The sequence below is a fragment of the Gekko japonicus genome, unplaced genomic scaffold (genome assembly GCF_001447785.1).
Source record: "Gekko japonicus isolate JY-2015 unplaced genomic scaffold, Gekko_japonicus_V1.1 scaffold1550, whole genome shotgun sequence".
Taxonomy (NCBI): Eukaryota; Metazoa; Chordata; class Lepidosauria; order Squamata; family Gekkonidae; genus Gekko; species Gekko japonicus.
Window position 1 is genome coordinate 128,204 of NW_015164235.1, and position 22,786 is coordinate 150,989.

The window sequence follows — 22,786 nt, forward strand, 5'->3', positions numbered from 1 at the left end:
TGATCACAATGGGCTTGAAATGGTTCAATCTGAGCCATTTGGAAGTTGCCCTAATCAATGAAACCATGCCTTTTCTTGCCCTGGGAAATTCTTGTTCTTTTCCCACATGCTCATGAATGCCTGGATACATCTCTGTCCATGGGGATACACCAAAAGGAGCCTCCTGTGCACTCAGGGTGGTCAGTTCCATATGGGCTAGAACTCCTCACGCACACAAAAACCCAAAAGATTCTCAGCTGTGTGAATTCTCAGTCCCAAATGGCTTTGCACAGAAGTCCCCTGCAGCTGTGTTGGCACAAGCTAAATTATGTGGTGTTAGAGCCATGCATACCCGCAGAGCTGAGATAAGGCTTATTGCACCATCTTGGACAATTTAGAAAGTTTTTTTTAAAAAAGTGCATTTCTGAGATTGGTCGTAAAGCCCTGTAAATTGAAACAATTTTATAACATCTTGGGGGGGGGGGGGGTTTGTAAAAAGTTTTTTTAAAAAATGAATACCTATCCAAAACATTTGTAAAATGTTTGATATTTGTCCTACTTCTGTTTTAATAAGAGGAGGCTGATCCATCCTCTCCCAAGCATTCATGGGGTCCTTTTCCTTTCCTCCTTTTCAGCAGCCAAGTGTACCTCCTCGATGATGATCTAGCCATCTTAGTTCCTCTTGAGAGCTAGCCACAAACATTATTCATGCTCCAAGCATGTATAACCTGTGCAGGAGTCCATAAGGAAGACAACTATGGCTGGATCTCCATTGGGAAGGTGCCCTCTCTCTTCCTATTGAAGGAAATGGTTCAATGCCTCTGGCTGAGAGGGGAAGGAGGGAGAAGAGCTACTTTGATTTGATGAGACGTCATGCAGCTGTATGTCCAGAAAAGGATGGATCTTGACCATGGGTGCAATCTTGCTGTCCTCACTAGTTAAAAACTGATTAAATAATAAAGTACAAGGACTTTGACAAAATCTATATTGCATATACAAAAAGAGTTTTGTATTGTGGAAATGTTTGCCTTTGATAAGGAAATTCAGCTCAACTACTCCTATTAACAAAGGCCAAACAGAAACACACACTCAAGTTTTGTTTTGCAAAATGGGGTCTTCATGGCCCCCTGACATTGGTGTCAAAATTCCCATTCAGTTCATGGGATCGTGACTTCCAATGTCATCTGCAGTGTGGAATAAATAAAGGATATAATTCAGCCAAAGCTAAGCACACTTTGGTCCCATTCAGGGTCCAAGCAGTCTTTCTCCTGACTCCACCTAATATTGCTGTCATGCTTAAAAATACACTAAAATTCTGCTTCACTGACCCCAAGGTGAAGCTTTAATGTTGGCCAGATTGTTTTCTTAATCGAGCGGCAAATTGCAAATGCAATTTTTTTTAAAAAAAGCTGGCATGCATTTGACAAAATAACAAAACAAGCTCTCTAGAAAAAATATATGTAAGATTCATAATCTGGATCTAATCAGTACTTGTCTCTAGCTAGACAAGCACATCACATCATGTAGGAATTTCAAGGGCAGTATTCAGAGGTTTCAAGAAATCCCACCCCCATTGATCACCCTTGGTGATGGAGAAGAGGGGGATCTTACTGCACATGTCTGTGAAGGGCTATAATCCATAAATCTAGAAGGAAAAATTGGATTATTTACCACTACAATGCAGCTGTTGGAATCACCACTGCAACATTTAGTATAGTACAGTATAAGATATTGTAATGACAGCTTGCATTCACAACAAATACTGCATGGATACGGCACATCCTTGGATGTGACTTTTTCCAAACAAGATGAGAGATTGTTTACTATATCCTATATATCTTTATATATTATATTACTTTATTCTCCAGTTACATATAAATTTAAATATTAAATATCCAGTATTAAATCAAGGAAAATAGCACAAATATAGGGTCTGATTCTGTAAATCACACACTCACGCACGCACACGCACGCACACGCATACATCAAAGCCATGATTTTAAACTGGTGGAAGAAACTCATTTTTGTGGTTAAGAGTTTGTAGGATTGAGCCACTCCTCATTTAAAAACAGCTCTAAAACTACAAGTGTCTCTTGTTACCTTAGGTCTTCTGAAACGACAGGCTGAAAGCTAACCTATTAAAAAAGAGGGGTTTCCCCCCCCCCAGGTTGTTTTTTTTCCTGACATGGAGAAGCCATGAAAATACACAGGCAAAGTAGGAAAGTACCGTCCAAACCTACTAAGACATAAATTCAATGTGAAATAAAACTTTTGTCCACTTCTCGACTGGATGGAGTGGGATCCAAAGGCTGGAGGACTCAGGAAGGAAAGCGCAAGATTCTTTCGTTGGATATAGGTGATTTCTGCAATGGGTTATAGACCAGAGTCGATGAAGAGCCAATGAGCTGAAACACAGATGGCACTACTTACATTACCAGTGCTTATACTCTGGGATGAAGGATAGCTTGGAGAAAGAAATGGGTCACCTTGTGGACTGTGGCACTCCTCGCGTCGTTTTGTAAAAAGAAACTAAAGAACAAGTCATAGGCAAGTTTCGCGGTCCACACCTTTCCCTGAGTCAGCTTTCTTCTCTTGTTGGCTTTCGGTGCTGCATGAGGGAAAGAAAGAGAAGAAGAAAGGTCTTGCTGTACAAGACACATTATGAGCCACCAGGTTTGGGGAAAGGGTGGTGGCAGCGAGGTGGGGGAGAGGAATCCATCCATCAAACAATACCATTTGCATTAGCTTTTCATGCCACAAGGTACAAAACCAGGAAGCAAAGAAATGCATGGTTATGAAAAGCACCTGCCATCATCATAGAACAAAAAAAAAAAGAGGTAGGCCAAGAATGAAACAGAAGAACAGCTGAAGTAAGAAAAAATGTTACTGAGATACAAATCGACGAGCATGCAAGCGAAAATCACTGCGTCTTTAAATGGCAAATATTTTCTTTGCAAAGACCACTTGCCATGTAGGACACTTGCATCTTCTGATGCACAAACAAGAAGCTGAATAGTGGACTGATTAGAACGTGCACATCTGTGCCCTCCGATTGAAGTTGGATAGATGTGGATGTAGCCAGATACTATTTTATTTATTAAAAATATTTATACTCTGCCTTTCTCCAGAGACCAGAGCTAGCATCAAAACATTAAAACCAAGATACATTTTTTTACACAACATAATCTCAATAACCCACCACAGGTATAACATGCCATCTAGCTTAAGATCCATTAACGTGCTATTGGGGGGAAAAGGGAAACCTTAGGATAGGTTGGGTCTACCCTGCTTTTCCGTGGGTGGAAAAAAGGAGAATGGGCAAACTTGCCCAAGTTTCATCCCCATTGTTGCCCCATCCTGCCAGACTTTCAGTTGATAAAGGCCTCCACAAACTGTGGTACACATTTTGGTGAAGTCAAAAGGGACCCCTCCCCTTTCCTCTTGCACCAACAGAAAAAACTGGTAGGACCCAACCTATTGTTTGCAGAACTGGAATGTAGTAACAGCCATGACCATAGCCACAGGGGGCTCCTGGGGGCAATGCCTCCTCCTGAATGGGCCCATCCCCCTCCCCCCCATGACAGGACAGGGCTGCAGGCTGAGCAAGACCTGGAGTCATTCCTTCCCTGCTGCCCTCACGTGCCTGGAAGGAGGCACAAGTCAATTAGTATAAGTAAGGCATTTAAAGAGACATATGTCTCTTTGAATACCTTACTTTCAGTCACTGGTGCATGCTGCCACTACAGCACAACTCAGGAAGGGGAGGTATTTAAATTTTAAATACCTCCTCTTCTTTCCTTCTCTGAGTTGCTGCGGGTCAGCAGAAGGCGAGTCAGCCTTCTCTCGCTGGCATGGAAGGAAGGGGAGGCACACATAATTGGATCACCACTAATTAGATTAGTCACTAATCCAATTAGTTGTGATCTAACTAAACTTCCCGTTCCTGGTGTTTGCACCTCCACCAAAGATCTTCTGGCAACGGGCCTGGTAACAGCCCTCGTCCAGCACACTGCTCCAGAAGGCCAGAGCCACTGCTGTAAAGGTATAAATAAATCTACCTAGTGGATGGACATTTCATGCATCTGATGAAGTGAGCTCTAGCTCACAAAAGGTTGTGACAGAATATGTTTTGTCACTCTTTAAGCTGCCACTGGACTCCTGTTTTATTTTGCTGTAAAGGAGTGAATCTAGGTAGCAGCTGAATAAATGACTCTGAGAAAAGGTTCCAATAGGAGGAAACTCTGAAGAAATATTTCTTCCTAGCTAGTGAATATAAGCCCCAAATAAGTACACTGGACAGAAAGAATGCACAGATTTTACTGAGACCTTCAAGCACATCCCTTCCCAAACTCACAGACTGCCTCTGTGTGTGTGTGTGTGTGTGTGTGTGTAGGAAGTAAGAGTTGCACCTGGGCACAGTCCTCTCCCAAGAGAGAAATTGCTGCCTCTTAGCTCCCCAGTTGGTCTTGGTGCCTTCAAAACTCGCCCCCCCCCCGCCTTGTTAGACAACCAGGCTTTGACTCAGTTGACCATGCTTATCAACAGAAGAAATACAGAAAAGCATTGGAGGAGCAGCTCTTTGATGGTTGCAGCCTTTCTCATCTGATTGGACACAGGTCCCTGCCACACGAGGGAAGAAAGGGACGGCCAAAGTGCGGCTTTTAAAAGCCGCACCTAAATAGGCACGCGGCGGCGGGATCATACATGATCAGATGCCGGGGAGACGGGGAGAAAGCCACGGGAGTCTGCCCAACTGGCCATGCCGGAGCATGCGGCGTTCGGCAAGGAGCCGGGGATGCGCCGGCGGAAGAACGCACCGGCGATCCCACGGCTGGCGTTGCTGCAGCCTTTCAGAAAGAACCACCTCGGTAGGTGGTTCTTTTTTGCTGCAGGTTATCATCAGAAGGGCCGGATCGGGGACGGGCACGCAACGCTTCCCAGATGTTGCGGTGGGATTGTGCCCGTTTGCTCTGCCCCCGATCCATCCCTCTCCTGGCCCAAATCCACTCGTGTGACCGGGGCCACAGATAGCTTCCATCAGGGAAGCAGAATCAACAGATTGGGATTTGTCTTCTGGGGTGCCTCACAGCTCCATTCTCTCACCCACCCATGCTCTTCAATACTTATGTGAGGCCACTGAATGAGATTGTCTGGAGCTTTGAATTTGGATGTCATCAATATGGAGATGACACCCAGCTCTATGTTTCTTTAGCTAAATCTCTGCAAGCATTCGTCTGAGCTGTGACCCAGTGCTTTCATTGTGCAGTCAAATGGCTAAGGCAGAACAAACTGAAGCTGAATTCAGACAAGACCAAAGTTGGTTGGGAAGGCTGATGCTATGGAGGAACTGGCTCCCCTTATCATGAATGGAGTAGAGTTGGCATTCCCCAAGCAGGTTAAGAACTTGGGGATGCTCATGGACCCAGCCTTGCTGTTTGAAAAGCAGGTTGCTATAAGGGCCAAGAGTGTCTTCTGTCAGCTGCATTTAGTTTGCTAGCTCTTTCCTTTCTTAGACTCAGCCAACCTGGTCATCTTAATCCATGCATTCATAACACCAAGGCTGGGTTACTGTAATACTGGGCAACTGCAGCTTCTGGTTCTGCAGTTGTGGTTCTCTAGCTGCCACCCCCCCCCCCCGTAAAACCTGGCTTCTACTAGACCTCATTCAATTTGAATAGTGCTGCCCTCCTTATGGAATTTAGCTAATCTTGTGATCAGTTCTTGAAATCACTTCTCAAATAGCCAAAGTGAAGTCACTGAAACCATGCACCTGACTGTACAAACGTAGAGACAGGATGAACGTGCAAGCAATGCCATTTCCCCCTTTTCTTCTAGACAGCATAAAGTACAACCTGACACCAGGCCCACTCAACAACAACCAGTCTATTAAACAATGCCTGGCATTCAATACAGGATGCAGACATGTGCCTGAAACAACATTTTTCCCATGACTCCCTTCTGTTTCTTTTTTTTTTTGAGATCCATCCTGATGAAGAGCTCTGGAAAATTCAAAAGCTTGTGCAATGATTTATGTTATTTTGGTTGGTCCTCATAAAAGGCATTGCATGGCTTTTTGCTTTAAGATCAGTGCTGGGTTTTGCCCCACTGCCAGGAACAGCAAAGGCCTCCAAGATCTGCCCTTCTTTCTACCTACGAATTAGGTAGTGCATACAGCCAGTTTCTTCACTGAGACAAATAGAATGGGGTGTGTGGAGTGACAACACTGGATGAATTTATTTGTTTATTTGATTCTATTTGTATCCTGCCCTCCCTGCAAGCGGGCTCAGGGCGGGTTCCATAATAAAATTCATAATATAGCAATATAACAAATCAACAATTAAAATATATCTAAAAACCTATCTAGAAACAGCAATCAATAAAAGACCGGTGCCTCAACAGATCTCAGCAAGAAGCAGTTGGTTCCCAGGTGGCCATTCGGATTTGAAGTCACTGGAGGGGAGGTCAATAGCGGGTGGGCGCATGTGGCCTCAACTGAAAACTTGATGGAAGAGCTTTGTCTTGCAGGCCCTGCGGACCTGTAACAGGTCCCGCAGGGCCTTAATTTCTAACGGGAACTCATTCTACCAGGTAGGGGCAGGGCCAAAAAAGCCAGGGCCGAAAATTCCCAGTCCTCAATAGTAGCATCTCTACTTCTGTAGCAAGCCAGGTTGGGTCCACTTCAGCCTAGCCTCACCCTTTTCAAACTACACGGCCAGTTCTAATTTTTTAAAATTATGCTGTACCTATTTAAATGTGAAGACACCAAAATGGAAATATAACGTCATACACTTAGCATTTACAACAAGGTGTTATTTATTATGGAAGCTAGGAGGAGGCTTTCTAAAAGGAATTTGAAACGAAGCTCCAGTTTCTACATTTAACTGGGCGGCAGTGGTGCCAAGCCCTCACACCACCAGTGTGAAGCAGGCTACAGTTTGTGTGATTAGCAGAAGGAACGATCATATGAACTAGGAGGTCATGTGGTACCATCCCAACTAAAGGGAAGGGAGGTGACATCTGTTTGATTGTGGGCCGATCATCTTGTTTATGCTGCTTAGGAAGAGGAAGAACATTAAAGAAGCAACATGCCATTTTTGGGGTGACAAAATACTAGAAATCAAGTAGAGGGGTTTCATTTCAGTCAATGCTTGGAAGTCAAACATTGCGGATTTCTTTTTTTATAAGGTAACATTTTCTCAGTGCTGGTTACTGTTTTGTTCAAAACTTTGGCTGAATTGCAACATTATGCTTCCTTCTTATGTAAGATCTCAAAGAACCAACACAGGAACCTTCTGGACTCACTTTTGATATAGTTCCATTAAATTTTGTCTCCCCAAAATTTACACAATATTAGCAAATGTTTCCAAAAAAAAACACCATTTAGTAGTGGGAAAAGCAATCAAGGCAGAGATTTGGGGACAGGGTCTTACCTTTGGGGAATCAGCTTCTAGAGAGATTAGGAAGGGGAGCTTATGGTAGAAATGTGATAATGGAACAATTAAGTAGAAAACAATGTTAATTCAAAATGAACGGCACTGGGGGAAAACAGCTGTTAAACTATCACATTTATACTCAGTTAGCAATGATACCCTAAATAGAGTTATAGCCTTCTGTCCATTGAAGTCACTGGGCTTAGAAGGGTGTAGCTCTGCAAGGGTAACAACTGGGTTATCACAATAAAAATGGTCCTCTGGTTTTGCAAATGATCAGTTCCTGCATAGGCACAGCTTTAACCAAGAAGAGGATGCCTCTTCACATTCCCAATGATCCCTCTAGCTTTTTCTCTCGCCCAAGCACAAAGTACCCAGAGCTATGTTTGGCTGGGGAAGAGAGAATCAGCTGCTATCATCCATTAAGCCAACTGCACTTAGGCAACTATGGCCACAGAAGGTATGGATTACTCTGTTAATGCTTATTTGGTTCTCCTAAATTGTACTTCTGTGTTGTGAGAAATTCAGCAAACCTTTATTTTTAAGGGGCCAGCAGTAATGTACCCATGATCATTTTGATATAACTATGATTACCAATACATGCAACTCAGGACAATGGAACCCCCAGGGCTTAACAGAGATATCGGGTTCTGATCTCACTACACATGTTAATCACTTAGTTCTCTCTTACACTCGGAATTAAACTTTGTTGGTCTTAAAGGTGCCATTGGATTCAAACTTAGTTCTCACATCTGTCTGTTGACTCTTTTATTTTGCTAGTTTGCCGTTATTCACAGGTCTTACCAAATGCTTTAATCCCATTTTAGCTACACTCATCGCTCAGTTACTTATACATTTAGACTCTAATTAGCCCTTCCTAGCAACTAACCCCCCTACCTATATGTAATGGTTGATGAAGTCTTGTTTCAGTGTATCTGAAGTGTGCAAAATTAAACTTTGTTGGTCTTAAAGGTGCTACTGGACTCAAACTTTGTTCCAATACACGCAACTTACTTTGCACACCTGAATGGAACATATCAGATCATTATCAGCCAATAGAACATGGCTTATATACCAACTACTAATCTGCATCATTATAGCCTTCTGACCTATCTCCAGTAGTTTAGTTAGCCTTTAAAAAGGTAACAACAGCAGCAACAATTCAATAGAAGTGTCTGACAACCTTAAGACCTATTAAATCAGTTTCAAAATAGAATAAATGATGACCAGAATCTTGTGAGTCAGTATCATGAGGTCTCAGTAATCATGAGGTCTACTGCGATCCTGGGTGGCCCCATAGCGTGCATTTTTGTTCCAAATGGGAGGGTCACCCATGACTATTAGATGTACGATTAATTTATTTTTTATTTACATTTCTATCCCGCCCTCCCCGGAGGCTCAGGGTGGCAAACTAACCGTGTAAAAAAGTAATAGAAGTGGTAAGGAAGCATCTCCCATACTAGGGATTGTAGGATGTGTTCTTCCCCACAGGTTTACAATAAAAAATGATACAAGGCCGCTAGGGCTGCAGTCACACGCACTAAATAATCCACTTTCAATGCACTTTCAATGCACTTTCCAACTGGATTTTGCCAGTTCACACAGTAAAACCCAGTTGGAAAGTGCATTGAAAGTGGAATATTTATTGTGTGTGACGGCAGCCTAGGAAAGGCAAGGGACAAATTCATGATGCACTTGAAATGCCCATTAGATCACATGACTGTTCTTTCACCTTTATCTACAGCCTATTGTTGGTAAAGTTGCTTCTATGTGACCACTTCTGTACAAGGTAGGCATGAAAATCTACCAAGGGGTCTTACTTACTCATGACAGTTCTTGTTAGTCCAAACAGACTAACAGGATCTGTCTGAGCAGCTCAGCAACTGTGACATAAAACACAGCACTGTTAGTGCCACACACGAGCCCACCTGCACTAGCAATCGTTGCTGGAGAAGCAATCACCCACAAGCATCTAAAGCCCCTGGCCAGGTCTTGTTCTGTTGTTCACACATCCCTCTCCTTTACAGTCCCCAGGGTTACAGCTGAGCTTTGTGGAAAGCAGAGTTTGTGCAGGTAGGCTACTGCAGTATTTCCAAAGATCCGAAGATCCTAGGTCTTTGAGGACCTGGCTGTTGGTACAGTGGCTATGAAAAACATCATATAACTCTCTTCTTATTCACCGATGCCACTTGGTTATGTTGCTGGGGTTTGCAGTATGTGTCTACAAGTATCTATAAGGTTCTGATTACCGGAGTTCTTCAAGGCATAAATGTATCAGTAGAGCACTGTATGTGTGTGTATTAGGTGGGATCCAACCAGCTTTCCCACTAGTGAAAGAGGGAGGAGAGTGTCCTCTTTGACCACCAAGAAGGCTATGCTGGGGTTATAGGGACTTGCGTGGACAAAAAAGGCATGTGCAATGGGGGCTGGAGAAATTATGGGAACCGGGAGAAGCTTAGCGAGAAAGCTGGCTGGACCCAACCCATTTTATAAATAACATAGCAAGAACTTGATCTGAAACAAACTCTTCCTAAAGTAGATGGTATATAAGAGAATTATTGTTTTAAAAAATATTAAACCTTTTAGAAGGAAAGCTGGACTCCTTATCCTTGTTATTTTCTGATGCTATCAGTAGTGTCTTCCACACAGCTGTTTTTGCCATTTCATCAGAAATATTGATTACGGATGGGTCATCTCTAAAACAAAATGAGCACACACACACACAGAAAGAGAGAGCAATCAAGCTTTCTTGTCTGCAGTCCTGGGCATTCTACAGATTCAAAGGAACACACAAACCTGCTTTCAAGTCCCCATGTATCAGTGTATATACAGTACAAGCTTTGTTATCCAGTACTCGATCATCCAGAGTGCCCTGTAAACCAGTCTCACCCAGGAAGCAAGGTCTTCAATTGATAAGTTTATTTCATTTTATTCTTTAATTCTCTTTAATAAAACCCATTTCATTAATCATGGCCTGGTTCATTTTGAGAGTTATACTGAGAGGAAAATCCCCGTAAACATAGGTGAAGGGTCCTGCTTGATTACCCCCTCTCGCATTGGTTAGGTTTCCTGGCTAATTCCCCAAAAACCTTAGGAGACCCTCACAACCCTTTAGGGTAACACAGTATACATAAAGTAGAAGCTTCGTTGTCCAGTACTCAGTCATCCAGAATGTCCAGTTAACCAGCCTCACCCAGGAAGCAAGGTCTTCCTTCTCAGCCACTGTGTCTTTGGGTTCACACCCACCCAACTCCTGCCTCTCCAGCTGGCCAGCTTGAAGCCTCCGGCTGTTGTTGAACTTCTGTCAGCAGGCACTGCCAGCTGATGTCATCCTCGGGGGCTGCTTAGCCTGGGCAGCTGACCTGCTTGTCTGCCTGCTCTGCAGGATGCCTTTGGGGGGGAGTCCCACCAGGTGTGGAGCTTGTGTTGCCACGGTGCTTGCAAGAGGGTGGGTTGGATCACTGCAAATACCTCTGGCTAGGGGTGCCAAGGCAAAGCAATGAGCTTGAGTGTCTGACATTTTATTAACCTATACCACGTGAATGTTGGATATCAAAGCCTTTACTGTAGTCAGAATTACTTATCCCCCTAGAAACAGTGTAACATTGACGCTCTCCTTTCCACAGGGCTCTTGGCAGCCTAAACTCCCATTCCATAGTTTTATGTGTATTCCAATGCACACCCCAGTTCCTGCAGAAGAGAACTTCCTATTGATTCCATGGAATGGGCATCTGAACATGTACATCTTATTTCATGAGGAAACCTTCTCCTGGCATTTAAGTGAGGGGTCAAAAAACACCTCCCCTGAGCTTTTGTGGGCCACTTTGTCAGATGCATGAAGTGAACTCTCAGTCAGCAAGATTTACATTCGCAGGAGGGGAGGAAATAAAAGGAACAAGAGAACAAGAGACAGCAGAACCAGGAGGAGAATGAAAAACAAAGTGAAAGGAACCAAGCAATGAAATCTGCTTAAAATGCACAGATGCTGATCTCAACCTCATTCCCTTTAAGAGTCTGCTCTCTGAGCACCATGCTCTGGTCCCCAAGGGTCCAGTGGGGAACTCACAACTCATATCAGAGACCTCATAGGAACCCGGACATGAGCGGAGTTCTTTGTAATATATAGTTAGGCCCCAAGAGACAGAGGAACTCACAGTCACTCTGTGAGCTTCACAGGGGAGTGGGGAGCTGACAGGCTAACTGTTGCACCACACCTAGGTTTTCATTTGAATTTCAATGGAGAAGCAAAAAGAGTCAGTCTCAGTGGTTTACCTGTAATGTCCTTCTAGTGGTAACTGGACAGTACCTTCCTCCTCCATTGCCAACATACTTTGCTCCTCCTAGGAGAAAACAATTTAGAGATGAGCAAAAAAAGGTCTCACTGTAACTGTCTGCCTGCATTTGCAGATTCAATCACCAAAAGAGAAACAAACAAACAGCATTTCTTCATTTCTCTTTCCAAATTGTTTTTAACAAGGTGTCAACTCACTGGCCTTTCTCGTTAACAGCTCTTTCTTAAAGTGATGTGGCAGGTGCCAAAAATTAGGAAACTGTATTTAAAAGGACAACTCTGACAAAAACTAATTTTCACTGCTGAAAATAGTTCTTTGCGAGAAAGACGAGAATGCCATGAAATGTGTTACTTGTTTGGGGCACAGTGGTCTTGTGCCGCTCTCATTCAATGACAACGGGGCTCACAGAAGGGAACTCTCGGTGGGTTGATGGTAGGTGATAATTATGACTTCTTTAGGGAGGGGTAGTATAAGCAGCCACAAATGCAGGCAGATATTGCATATGCAGGCTTAGACATACCCAATGGGTTATTCATGATGTTTTACATGGGATCCTTCACATTGTCAGGTTGTTTAAAATGCAAACAGATAAAGAGCAAACACAGCAGGATCTTCCATTGCAACATGAGTTCAACTTTTGCAACAGGCAGGACAAAGACGCACACCGGCATTCAGTTGTGTCTCTCCCCTCATGCATCAAGGAAGCCTTTAATCTTTCATGTTTTAAAAAGAAGAAGAGTTGGTTTTTACACCCTGCTTTTCTCTACCTTAAGGAGTCTCAAAGTGGCTTACAATCGCCTTCCCTTCCCCTGTCCACAACTGGCACCTTGTGAGGTAGGAGGAACTGAGAGAGTTCTGAGAGAACTGTGACTGGCCCAAAGTCACCCACCAGGTGTCGTGTGGAGGACTGGGGAATCAAACCGGGCTCTCCAGATTAGAATCCGCCACTCTTAACCACTACTCTTAACCACTTAACCATGCTGAGTGGCTCAGAAATGGGGGAAGGAATATACTGTGTGGCAAAGAACCCCTGGACATCAGCTCCGATAGTTTGAAAGCCTTTAATATTTCAGAAAAAAACAGAGACAGTGGCCGCATCTACACAGAAGTAGCAACAGCAAGTGAGACAAGAATGGTCAGAGACAGTGGCCACATCTACACAGAAGTGTGGAAACTCACTCCTGCTACAGTAGCAACAGCAAGTGAGACAAGAATGGTGATTCACACACACCTGTTCCCGCTCTGCTAGCTACTGTACCCTCCTCACCCCACACCTCCTCTTTCTCCTCCACTGCACCTATGCAAAAGCACAGGCAGAACAGCAATTCTGAATGCCCTCTGCAACCCAGAAACTTCTCTTTCCAAAAACTATTGAGCTGTGTTGTGACAGTACACTGCAGCTCAGCTAGAAAAGGACAAAAGCCCTATAAACAAGTAAGGGGGGGGGGGAATAGCACAAGGCATCAAGCTGCCTCATGCCACTTGGAAAGCAGCCTCCTTCCCTGTTGTGGCTGTGGAAGTTTCCCATGGTTTCCCTTTCAAACATAAGAAAATAAGGTTTTTATTATCTCCAGATTAAAAGAGGGAACAAAATCATCTGGATGCTCCCATTTATTGTGGATGCTTCCCACGATGCACGTGGGCAAAAACTCCCCTGGCTGTGCAAACAGCCAGAGAAAGAAATGGTACAGCCTGAGAGACTTTTAATACGGCATCTGTTTCCATGTCTCTAGTGGCCATTGGTGGGAGCATGGCCACTCATGTGAAGCCATTTGTCATAAGCAGGTCACCATTTTTGAGACCATCCCTGGCATTAAAGGTTACCGCAAGGTTCAATAGGAGGACTGAGGGCAGACCTTGTTCCCTACATCAACAAGGAAGGTGCCTCATAGAAAAGAATTGTTCCCAATATTGAAGACAGCCTTGCAGAATGAAATTCTTGATCCAGTCAAATTACTATTTCTTGAAAGCCTGTCAGCTTCATTTCCATTTGTAGGCACAGAGGCCCACGTTCGTTTTTAAAGCCGGCAGAATTATGTCTCTCCAATTGCTTTCCAGTGGCTCCATCTCTGATTTTTTTTTCATTCCTAGTTAATTTTGTCATGTTCCAGGCTTCACAGCTTTCCCAGGATTTTGACAGCTGAACAGGTTTAATAATAGCCTCAAATATTTAGCAATGCCATAACATGTAAAAATAACCCCTAAAAAAATAATAAAGTGACTGAAAATAAAAAAGATGCAAGTAAAAATCGTATTTCCCTTAGTTTTACTGTCTGTCACTATTCAAGGAGAAATAGCCAATGGAGCGAAAGAAGAAACATGGGATCAAGAGCAATAGAATCCCGTGGCAACCACAAGGGAAAAACCCGTGCCTTGCTTTTATTGTTCTGTATTGCCATAAGCAGAACGCAGCACTCAGGACATTGTGTGGGAGCACAGCATACCAATGAGTGCAGATTCCCCCTATTTCCTTTATTCCCTCCCCTTCCAAAAGAGGTAGAAGGAAAATATTCATTCATCTACTATATATCCCGCTTTTTTCGGGGGGGGGGGGCAAAGCAGCTTACAACATTCCCCCCTCCTCCATTTTATCCTCACAAAAACCCTGTGAAGTATGTTATTTTTTGTTTAATTTAAGTATTTAGACCCTGCTTTCCTCCTCAGCGAGACCCAAAATGGCTGTTTAATTCTATTTTCCTCCATTTTGCCCTCACAAGAACCCCGTGAAGGTAGACTGGGCTGAGAAACTGTAGTGTATCCAGCCCTGACATGGCTGGGCATGTCCGGACTTGTCCAGGGACAGGTCCTCAAGCTTCGCGCCTAAAGACAATGTGCCAGGAGGATCCTAGCCCGCCCTATCAGAGGGCTAGGTCCCAGACCGTGAGGCCAATAGGTCTCTCGGTCACTGTAAATAGCCTATCGGGAAGTGGGGTGTGTGTTGTGGTGGTGGGTTTCTGAGGGAATATAAGCTGGCCTGCGAGCCGGCCAAAGCGTCTTGTTCCTGACTGAATAAAGTATGCTTTGCTGAAATCACTCTCCGTCTGCATACTTTTCAGAAACAGTGACTGGCACACCCAGCAAGCTTTCGTGGCAGAGTGGAGGTCTGCACCCAGGTTCCCTGGATCGCAGTCCAACACTATTCACTACTGTAGAAGTGGGCAATCTTGGGATATGCTCACACTTAACAACCTTAATACTGGAGAGGCTGTGCACATCCTTGATATCCCAAGCCTATGCTGTACTATGCCTAGGAAAGGACCAGGGCCGCTAATGACTGCATGGCTCTTAGAAGATGACTGGACTGTGCTGTTTATGACTTAATATGTCCCATTACTTTAGATCCTGATGCAACTCTGGTCACATGCAACAACTAGTTGCAGCAGTGGCCAAACTGTGGCTTGGGAGCTGCACGTGGCTCTTTCATACATATTGTGTGGCTCCTGGCAGGGCAGCTGGGGAAGCGAAGGGAAGGCATGCCTTCCTGATTGGTCTTCCCTTCCCCAGCCAGTGCTCCCCTCCCTGGGTAGGCTTGAGATTGGGGGGGGGGGGAGCAGAGAAAGAAAGCAACTTTAGATGTGTTCTTAAAGACACTAACCCCCCAGCTTGCAAAAGGCATTTGTCTCTTTAAACCCCTTCTCCAAGCAAGCCGGTGGGGGGTTCTTGGAAGACGCATTTAAAGTTAAAGTTGCTTTCTTTCCACCTCTCCCTCCCTCCCCCATCTATTTCCTTTTCCCCTCTTTCCAATCTTTCCCTCTTCCCCCCTCTTTCTCTCTCTCTCTCTCTCTCTCTCCACCCTCCTTCCCCATCTAAAGTTAAATGTCATTATCAATACCTGTTTTTAACCCCTTTTGTTTTTTATTTTTGGCAGTCTCATTTAATGTTAATAAAAAGCAAATTTGCATATTTTCCAATAAAAATGTGTGGGTTATATTTGTTCATGTCTTATGGCTCTCAAACATCTGACATTTATTCTATGTGGCTCTTACGTTAAGCAAGTTTGGCCACCCCTGTGGCTCCATCTGGAATCTCCATTCCATGCATAGGAAAAGATAATTAAAAGATATAATTACTCCATTCAAAAGTGCCCAAGTGAACATCACCTGAGTGTGTAAATGGCTGTTTCTGCATGCAGATCACCTTTGTGGGAAATGGTGCATGTGTTTACAGAACAGGTAGTCTTTTACAATACCTAACAATAATATTTGAGGTTCTTTGAAGGTTACTTCACCCCCCCAAAAAAAAAACCCTAGGCAGTCAATTTTGCTATAATGCAACCAGATGTTGTCTAAACAGTTTGAATCAAAAAGAAAAGGAGTGAGGAAAAGAAAAGAAATCCAGGCCTACCTCTTTTTCAGCATCTTCCAGCTTCTTTTTCTTGCTTTCTGGCATCAAATCATCCAACCAGCTTAGTTCTCGTTTGGTAAAAAATAAATCCATGAGTTTTCTGACGAATACGAGTGCTAAAACCTAGTCAAAATATAATATGGTATGAATTTTTTGGCAGCTATAAATAATTTTTGCTCTTAAAAGAACCAAACTAAAGCCTGTAGTCCAATATTCACAGGTATTATTCTCCATGATTGTGTAGACATGAACGGATGTATGTATGCATAATAGAACTCAACTTGCAAATAAATTTACAGTATATTTGTGAGCATGAGAGTGAAATTCTTAACATTATATGGAAACCAATGGAGGTGGGAGATGGTGGTGGTGGGACTCTGAATGTGATCCACGGGGTAAATGGCATGTTAGGATCACTGCATGAAGTTGCCTCCATGTTGAAGTATTTCTAGCAGAGGTCATTTCAGGGGGGATCGCGGGGGATCGCAGTTCCCCCGGGTGAGGTACGGGGGCGGGGCACATGACGAAGCCCCACCCCCTGCTTCCAGCCGCCCCACTTCCGTCCCTCATTCAGCCAGGAGGAGGCAGGAGAAGAGGGAAAGTAAGTTGCTTCCTCCCTGCCTCTCCCCACCCCTGCCTGCCTGGGGTCAAGGAGGGCCTTCGCGGGGCTTCCTTGCACTCCCGCCGGCCTTGCAGGTCCAACGCCAGGCCCCTCATGGGGCTCGGCAGTGAAGCTGCAAGGCCGGCGGCGGCCAGGACCATTGGGGGCGGGGTGTGTGGCCTTATGACACACTTCCGGTGATGTCAGGGGGTGTGGCATATGCTAATGAGTTCCCCTAGCTCTTTTTCTACGAAACAACCCCTGATTTCTAGTAGCCAATCTTGTGGGAATCAGTCCTGAGCAAGGATAGGTGGATGTTCCCAACAGAAAGCAGGAGGCAATGTGTTGCATTTACTGGATGTTTTCCACAGATGGAATGGATTTCTGTCTACGGAGCACAGCTTCCCCACCTTCCACTTCCTACTGACATCCAAAATGGCCCCCCGTGGTGCTCCTGGGGGACAGGAGATCACCAGCAACACAAGGAGGGAGGAGTCAAAGAGCTGCCACTGGGAGAAGGGGAATCAGTGAAAATTGCAACCTCCTTAAGCAGAAATTCTCCTGTGAATCCAAGCAGGTGGTTCCACTCAGTTGTATTACCCCCATCCATTGAAAAAGGGCAGCTAATTGCAAGTTTGTAATTCCCTTGTTATTAATAATAATAGTCTAGAGTATGTAGGTCCATACCATCATAGGAAACACTATAGCAGCTCTCGAAACTTTGATAACCCACAGCAACACAAGGCAGCTCAGCTGGATTACTGTGAAGAGATGAACTTTCCGAAGAGGAACGTGCCTCAGATAGATGAAATCTGGCTGGTGTTTGGCAGGCATCCAGAATAACTTGATTCTGTCAAAGAGCTGCCACAGGGAAAGAACATGGTTCAGTTTTCAGCACTGAAATGGGGTCATTGCTTGACAGATCATTACGCAACGAGATCTTAAAAAGAGCAAGAACAATGTCTCTAAAAGGGAGCGGGGTCATCAATATACAAAATCAACAATAATTAATATAAACTCTTAGTGACCATCCCAGCATTCCTTCCAAGAGAGGACTATGATTTTCTGTTTCCACAAAAAGCGAAACATTCGCCGATATAAATATTTTGAAGGGGCAGTATCCGGAATAGAGAGAACAGAGAATAGACGTGTGGGGAAAACAGTTATTTTATCCCACCTTTCTGCCCTACAAAATGCACATTTACAGTGGGATAGAATATAGGTGGGATAGATAAATATGTAGCAGACCTAAGGGTCACATTTTCTACAGATTTAAAAGTATCGTAGCCAATGTTCCCTCTAAGCTGTGGAGTCTTGTGTGCCAAAATTCTACGTTGTGAGCTACTGGCATTAAAGTTGTGAGCAAGCGATTTGGCTACTGCATAAATTACTTTGCTCTGGAGCCATCCCTCCTGAGCTAAGACAAAAATGTGTGAGCAGGAGGCTAAACAACTGTGAGCTAGCTCACACTAACTCAGCTTAGATGGAACACTGATCGTAGCCAGTCATTCAGCCAAGTGCACCTTAAGTCAAATCTAAAGATTGTGCCACACTCGATAAGGCCTGTGATGCTTCCCTATAACTTGTTTTGGTTTGGTTCCTCACCTACTGAACTTGGAAATGAGCAGGTCACAGGGATAGCAGATGGGATTGTGGCCCTAATTCTACAACAGAACCAACAGCAGAGTCCTTTTCCCTTCTATCTAGGCACATCAGAGAGGCTTGCTGCTGGTGTAAATTGTGTGCCCGATGCTCCAAGCTGGCCCCATAGTAAACCCCCTTTAGAATGTTCTGTTTCCATTTCTAAGCAAAGTAAAATGTAAGCAATAGTAACATAAAGAGGTAACCAAAGGACCAAAACAGTTCACATACTCTACTTTACCTGAATTCCTTTGAGAGAAGAGGCACCCATATAAAGGAATACACCATAAAGCACTGGCATGGGAATAAACTGTTGGAAGGAAAAGGGAAAAGTAAAAACTGATTTTCAGGGGATGATAGATTATAGCAGGCAAAAAAGTGCTTGATCGATGTCAGCGACTACCAGGAATTCCCACTGATCTGGCACTGTGATTTAAGGCTTTCTTTGGATGGTGTATTGTCACTGATGCACTTCCACTCATCAGGGATGTTAGATGTCCTGCAACTGCTAGGCCAGAGTGTCCTCAGACTTTTTGTACTCCAGCTCTGTCTTGCTAAAGTCAAATGAGCATCAATATACCACTACCCCCAATCCAAAATCAACCGTGTGTTCCACCTGTTAGTATAGTTGGTGATGCATATCCCACTGCTGTACATTTGGAGCTATAGATTAGGACACTAGAAGAAAAACAGAAAAGTGCAAGTGGGGACCTGAGAGACATGTGTGAGTGGGGAGAATCCTATCCTCTTTGCATCTCTTCCCCATGATGGGCTGCCCACTCTCTGGCCAGCCTGCCTGCAGAGCCACCACCAACGGCTACCTGGCTCACATGACAGGGGGGCAGCTCCTGCTCCTTCTACCCCCCCCCCCATCTGCAGTGCCACTGCCTCTGCCTGCCTGGCACATGCAGGTGGTGTCTCCTACGTTTCCTCCTTCCTCCTGCCTGATTGGCACATGCAGCAGTGCCTCTGGCTCTCTCTCTCTTGCCTGCCCAATTTAGGTGGTGGCAGCAGCTCCTGCTGTTTTCTCTTGCCTGCCCCACAACCAACTCGAAGGTGATATTCCATTATGCTGTCTGCACAAGTGCAGTCAATGTTCCTCTCTTTGAGTAGGAATGTAGCCCACCTCCATATGGGGGGGATTTTCACATTTTCCTGTAAACCCAAGTGGTCCCCCAGGTCTGCAGAAGAACACCCCCTAACTGAACCTGCCCCAATCTTTGGGTTTATTGATCTGCATGGGGGGGCCAAGTTCAAAGCAACAGCTTTTCTTGGGCTCCTCTTTCTTTAGGTCAATGTGTGGGAGGACAGTAGGACATCCCTAAAAAGCAATGTGAATTTAGAAGGATTCTCTGCCTTTTGTCTTCCTCTGAAGTTTGACTATCTTGTTGCCATGTGTTTCTGCACTGCCAGTTGATGGGATAGTATACTTAATTTACATCAGAGGGAGGGGGAGAGACAGAGAGACTCCCCCCCCCTTTCCCTGGCATTTCAAGTCTCCATTCCAGGTGTCCCCTCCTCTGTCAAGGTCCACACCAGAGTTTGGAAACTTGGGTACAGGATTTAAAAAGTGCCTAATAGAAGGAACAAAGGCCCAGGCACTAGCTTCTTTCAAAATTCTCCAACATGTATCTATAGCTGATCTACATCTAAAAAATAAGGGGGTGTTGTTTTGGTATCTGTGCTTTTAAGACCACACACCAGATGGGATTTCAAGCATTCTTTTCATAAATATAAAAGTGAGAAAATCTGGAACTTATGGCATGAGGCTCTGGATCCCTGCGAAAATCTTTTCGTATTAAGAGCCAAGGTCTGCTTTGTTATTTGACAATCTGAAGAGCTGATGGGTCACACCTGGCATGCAGGCCTTACGCTGAGTGCCTCCAGGATGGTGCACTCAGACTAATGGTATAGGAGGCTGGTAGCTGTTGAGTCAGGCCACTAGCCTATGCAACCCAGTACTGTCCATTCCAAACAGTGGTAGTCCTCCAAGATCCTTTTTAAAAAATCCAGTGATCCCAAGTATAAAATCTGGGACCTCCTGCATGCAAAGCATGTGCTCTGCCATGGAATAGTAGTCTAGATAGGATCCAGGAAGGGGGGGGGAGTTCAAAAATTCATCACAAGGTGTCTGTTCACATGCAAATCAAACGTACCTACATGTATGATTCGATTTTTCCAGAGTGGCCTACCTTAAGAACACTGGTCAAAAAAACAGATGAGCCCATAAGTACAAAGATCATGAGTCCTGTCACCCTCTGCTCCCGGATGCCAAGGAACTTGGGCTGTTCTCCTGGAGCAGAGCATTCTGACTCCAGCTTTAAACTGTTCACGTGAGAGATGGAGAGGACAGTGGCAGCAACAAACCAGGGCAGTCCCATTAGCGAGCAGACGCCAAGCATGAGAGCGACCATCAGCAAGTCGAGGTGGTAGCCACAGCCTTTCTGTTTTAAAAAAAGAAAGACAATGATATCATCTGGATGGAAGCGATATTATCTGGTTGCAGCATTCATCGGTATTGGAGACAGAAGGCATTCCTAATAAAACAGCCATGTTAACAATGCTTGTGAGAAATGAAGGCCTTAAAACTATTAGGCAAGTATTAGGCAATAGCTGGTTCTCTTATTTCTCCAGTGCTATAATGAATCTGTTTGTGTTGGATTCGAGGCCTTGCCACATTCTTGCATGAACAATACATTCTCTCTTCATGCCACTGATCCCCTGAGGGAGGGTGTAGGAATGTTGTATCCAGAGTTCCCTTGCTTTCCAGGGCTGTCCCATGCATTTTAATAGAGAAATTTAAATTCCTGCAGACTGTGTTGAAGCCCTGAAAATGCAAACTACACTGTAATCCAGGTATCTGATGCTAGGCCTCTTGAATACTGTGATTCACTGCTCACAGCAGCTGCACTGATGGCTGCTGCTCCACAAATATTAATTCTGGGGCAGGGCAACACCACAACTTTAAACATCAACACAAAGACCCCAGGAATTACTAGGCGCAAGAGAGAACAGGACACCTCTACCTTTACCTCGCCCAAAAGTAGTGTTAAATTTGACCTAGAAAAGTAGATGGGGGAGGATGATAATTTTTGTTTTCCGTCTTTTCAACTTCCGCACATTCCTCAGCCTTACTGAGGCCGATTTTTTTGTTCCAACTTTTATCATACTCTTCCTCCAAGCGTGGCATACAGAGTCCCCTCCCACTGTTGTAAACCTTGCAAAAATTCTGTGAGGTGTGTGTGTGGGGGGAGAGACTGGCTCAAGGTCATCCAATGAGGTTCATGACTGAATGGGAATCCGAATAAGGGTTTCCCAGATGCTCGTCTGACAGTCTAGCCACAACACCACACTAGCTCTCTATTGCTCTGTCGGGTTTCATGCCTTTCTCCATTTGTTTGCTATACTGCCGTGTATATTGCAACAGTGTTATGGTGATTTTCACTCTAAGGGTGAAATAGATAAAATACAGGAGGCACTGAAAAAAATGCTATATTTCATAATTTTACACTCAATTTTTGTTGTTCTATCCCTACAATGCCTGAGTGAAATGTTTAATATTTAATAACATTTTTAATTTTAATATATTTAATAAAGAGGGGCAGAGCAACCCCGACACCTGTATTTTTATCACTTCTGTTAGACTAGTAAGGCATTTTTATTTTATTTTATTTTGCTTGGACTAAGGGTAAGACCTGTGCAGAAGAGGGAACTTTGGCAGGGGTCACATCACACATGGGTGGGAAGGCCACACTTGCTGAAGTTCCTTCCTCTACAGAAACAGAGGAATAGCCCCCATTGCTAACTTATCTCATGACACCCAACAAACTGTAATGATCAGTGTCAGACGAGGATCTTGGAGGCACTGTTTTGAATCCCCATCCTGCCAACGGAAGCTCACTCAGTAGTCTTGGGCCAGCTGGTTTCTCTCAGCCTAACATACTTCAGGGTTGTTGTTATGATGATGAAATGGAGGACAAAAGAATGACATTGTGTGCTACTTCGGGTCCCCAACCAGCTTTTCTGCTGGTGAAAGAAGGATGGCGGAGTCCTACTTGAATACCAAAAAGGCTAAACTGGGGGTCACAGGACCTGCATGGGGAAGCACCATCTTGGATGGGGGCTGATATAAGAGGGGAATTGGGTAAGACTGTACTGAAATGGTATCTGGATATCACCCCATGTGCTTCATCCCCAGCATCGTAACAGCGGAGGGGCAATGGTGAAGAATGGGGTAGAAGATGTGTGACATTCAGACAACGGTTCTGGGCAGAAGCGAATGTCAAACAGAATGTGCAAGCCATGCATTTTGGAACATCTCCCCTTAAGCTCACTGAAACCAAAAGGGGCAGAAATGGCTCTCTCAGTGCAAGTGCAACTCTTTAGAGCTGTGGGTGAAGTGAAGCCAGAGAGACCTTTTTACCTCCTGACACTCTGGGGAAAGTATTTTTATGACTCCATAGATCTCTCTACAGAGATGGGGAGTTGCCTCCCCCCCA

At 44.4% G+C, this 22,786-nt stretch overlaps 1 protein-coding gene across 1 annotated transcript in view; it reads right to left on the bottom strand.

Moving 5' to 3' along the window:
* Window positions 1–2,520: 2,520 nt before the first annotated feature.
* SLC4A10 (solute carrier family 4, sodium bicarbonate transporter, member 10) overlaps window positions 2,521–22,786 on the bottom strand; it is a 158,562-nt gene continuing 138,296 nt past the window's right edge. The window contains exons 20-26 of the mRNA XM_015408603.1: window positions 20,480–20,731; window positions 18,529–18,597; window positions 17,334–17,507; window positions 16,046–16,168; window positions 11,682–11,749; window positions 9,989–10,105; window positions 2,521–2,587 (exon numbers count right to left, since the gene is read on the bottom strand). Coding sequence (XP_015264089.1) covers window positions 2,521–2,587; window positions 9,989–10,105; window positions 11,682–11,749; window positions 16,046–16,168; window positions 17,334–17,507; window positions 18,529–18,597; window positions 20,480–20,731 — 870 coding nt within the window. The remainder of the gene's footprint in view (window positions 2,588–9,988; window positions 10,106–11,681; window positions 11,750–16,045; window positions 16,169–17,333; window positions 17,508–18,528; window positions 18,598–20,479; window positions 20,732–22,786) is intronic.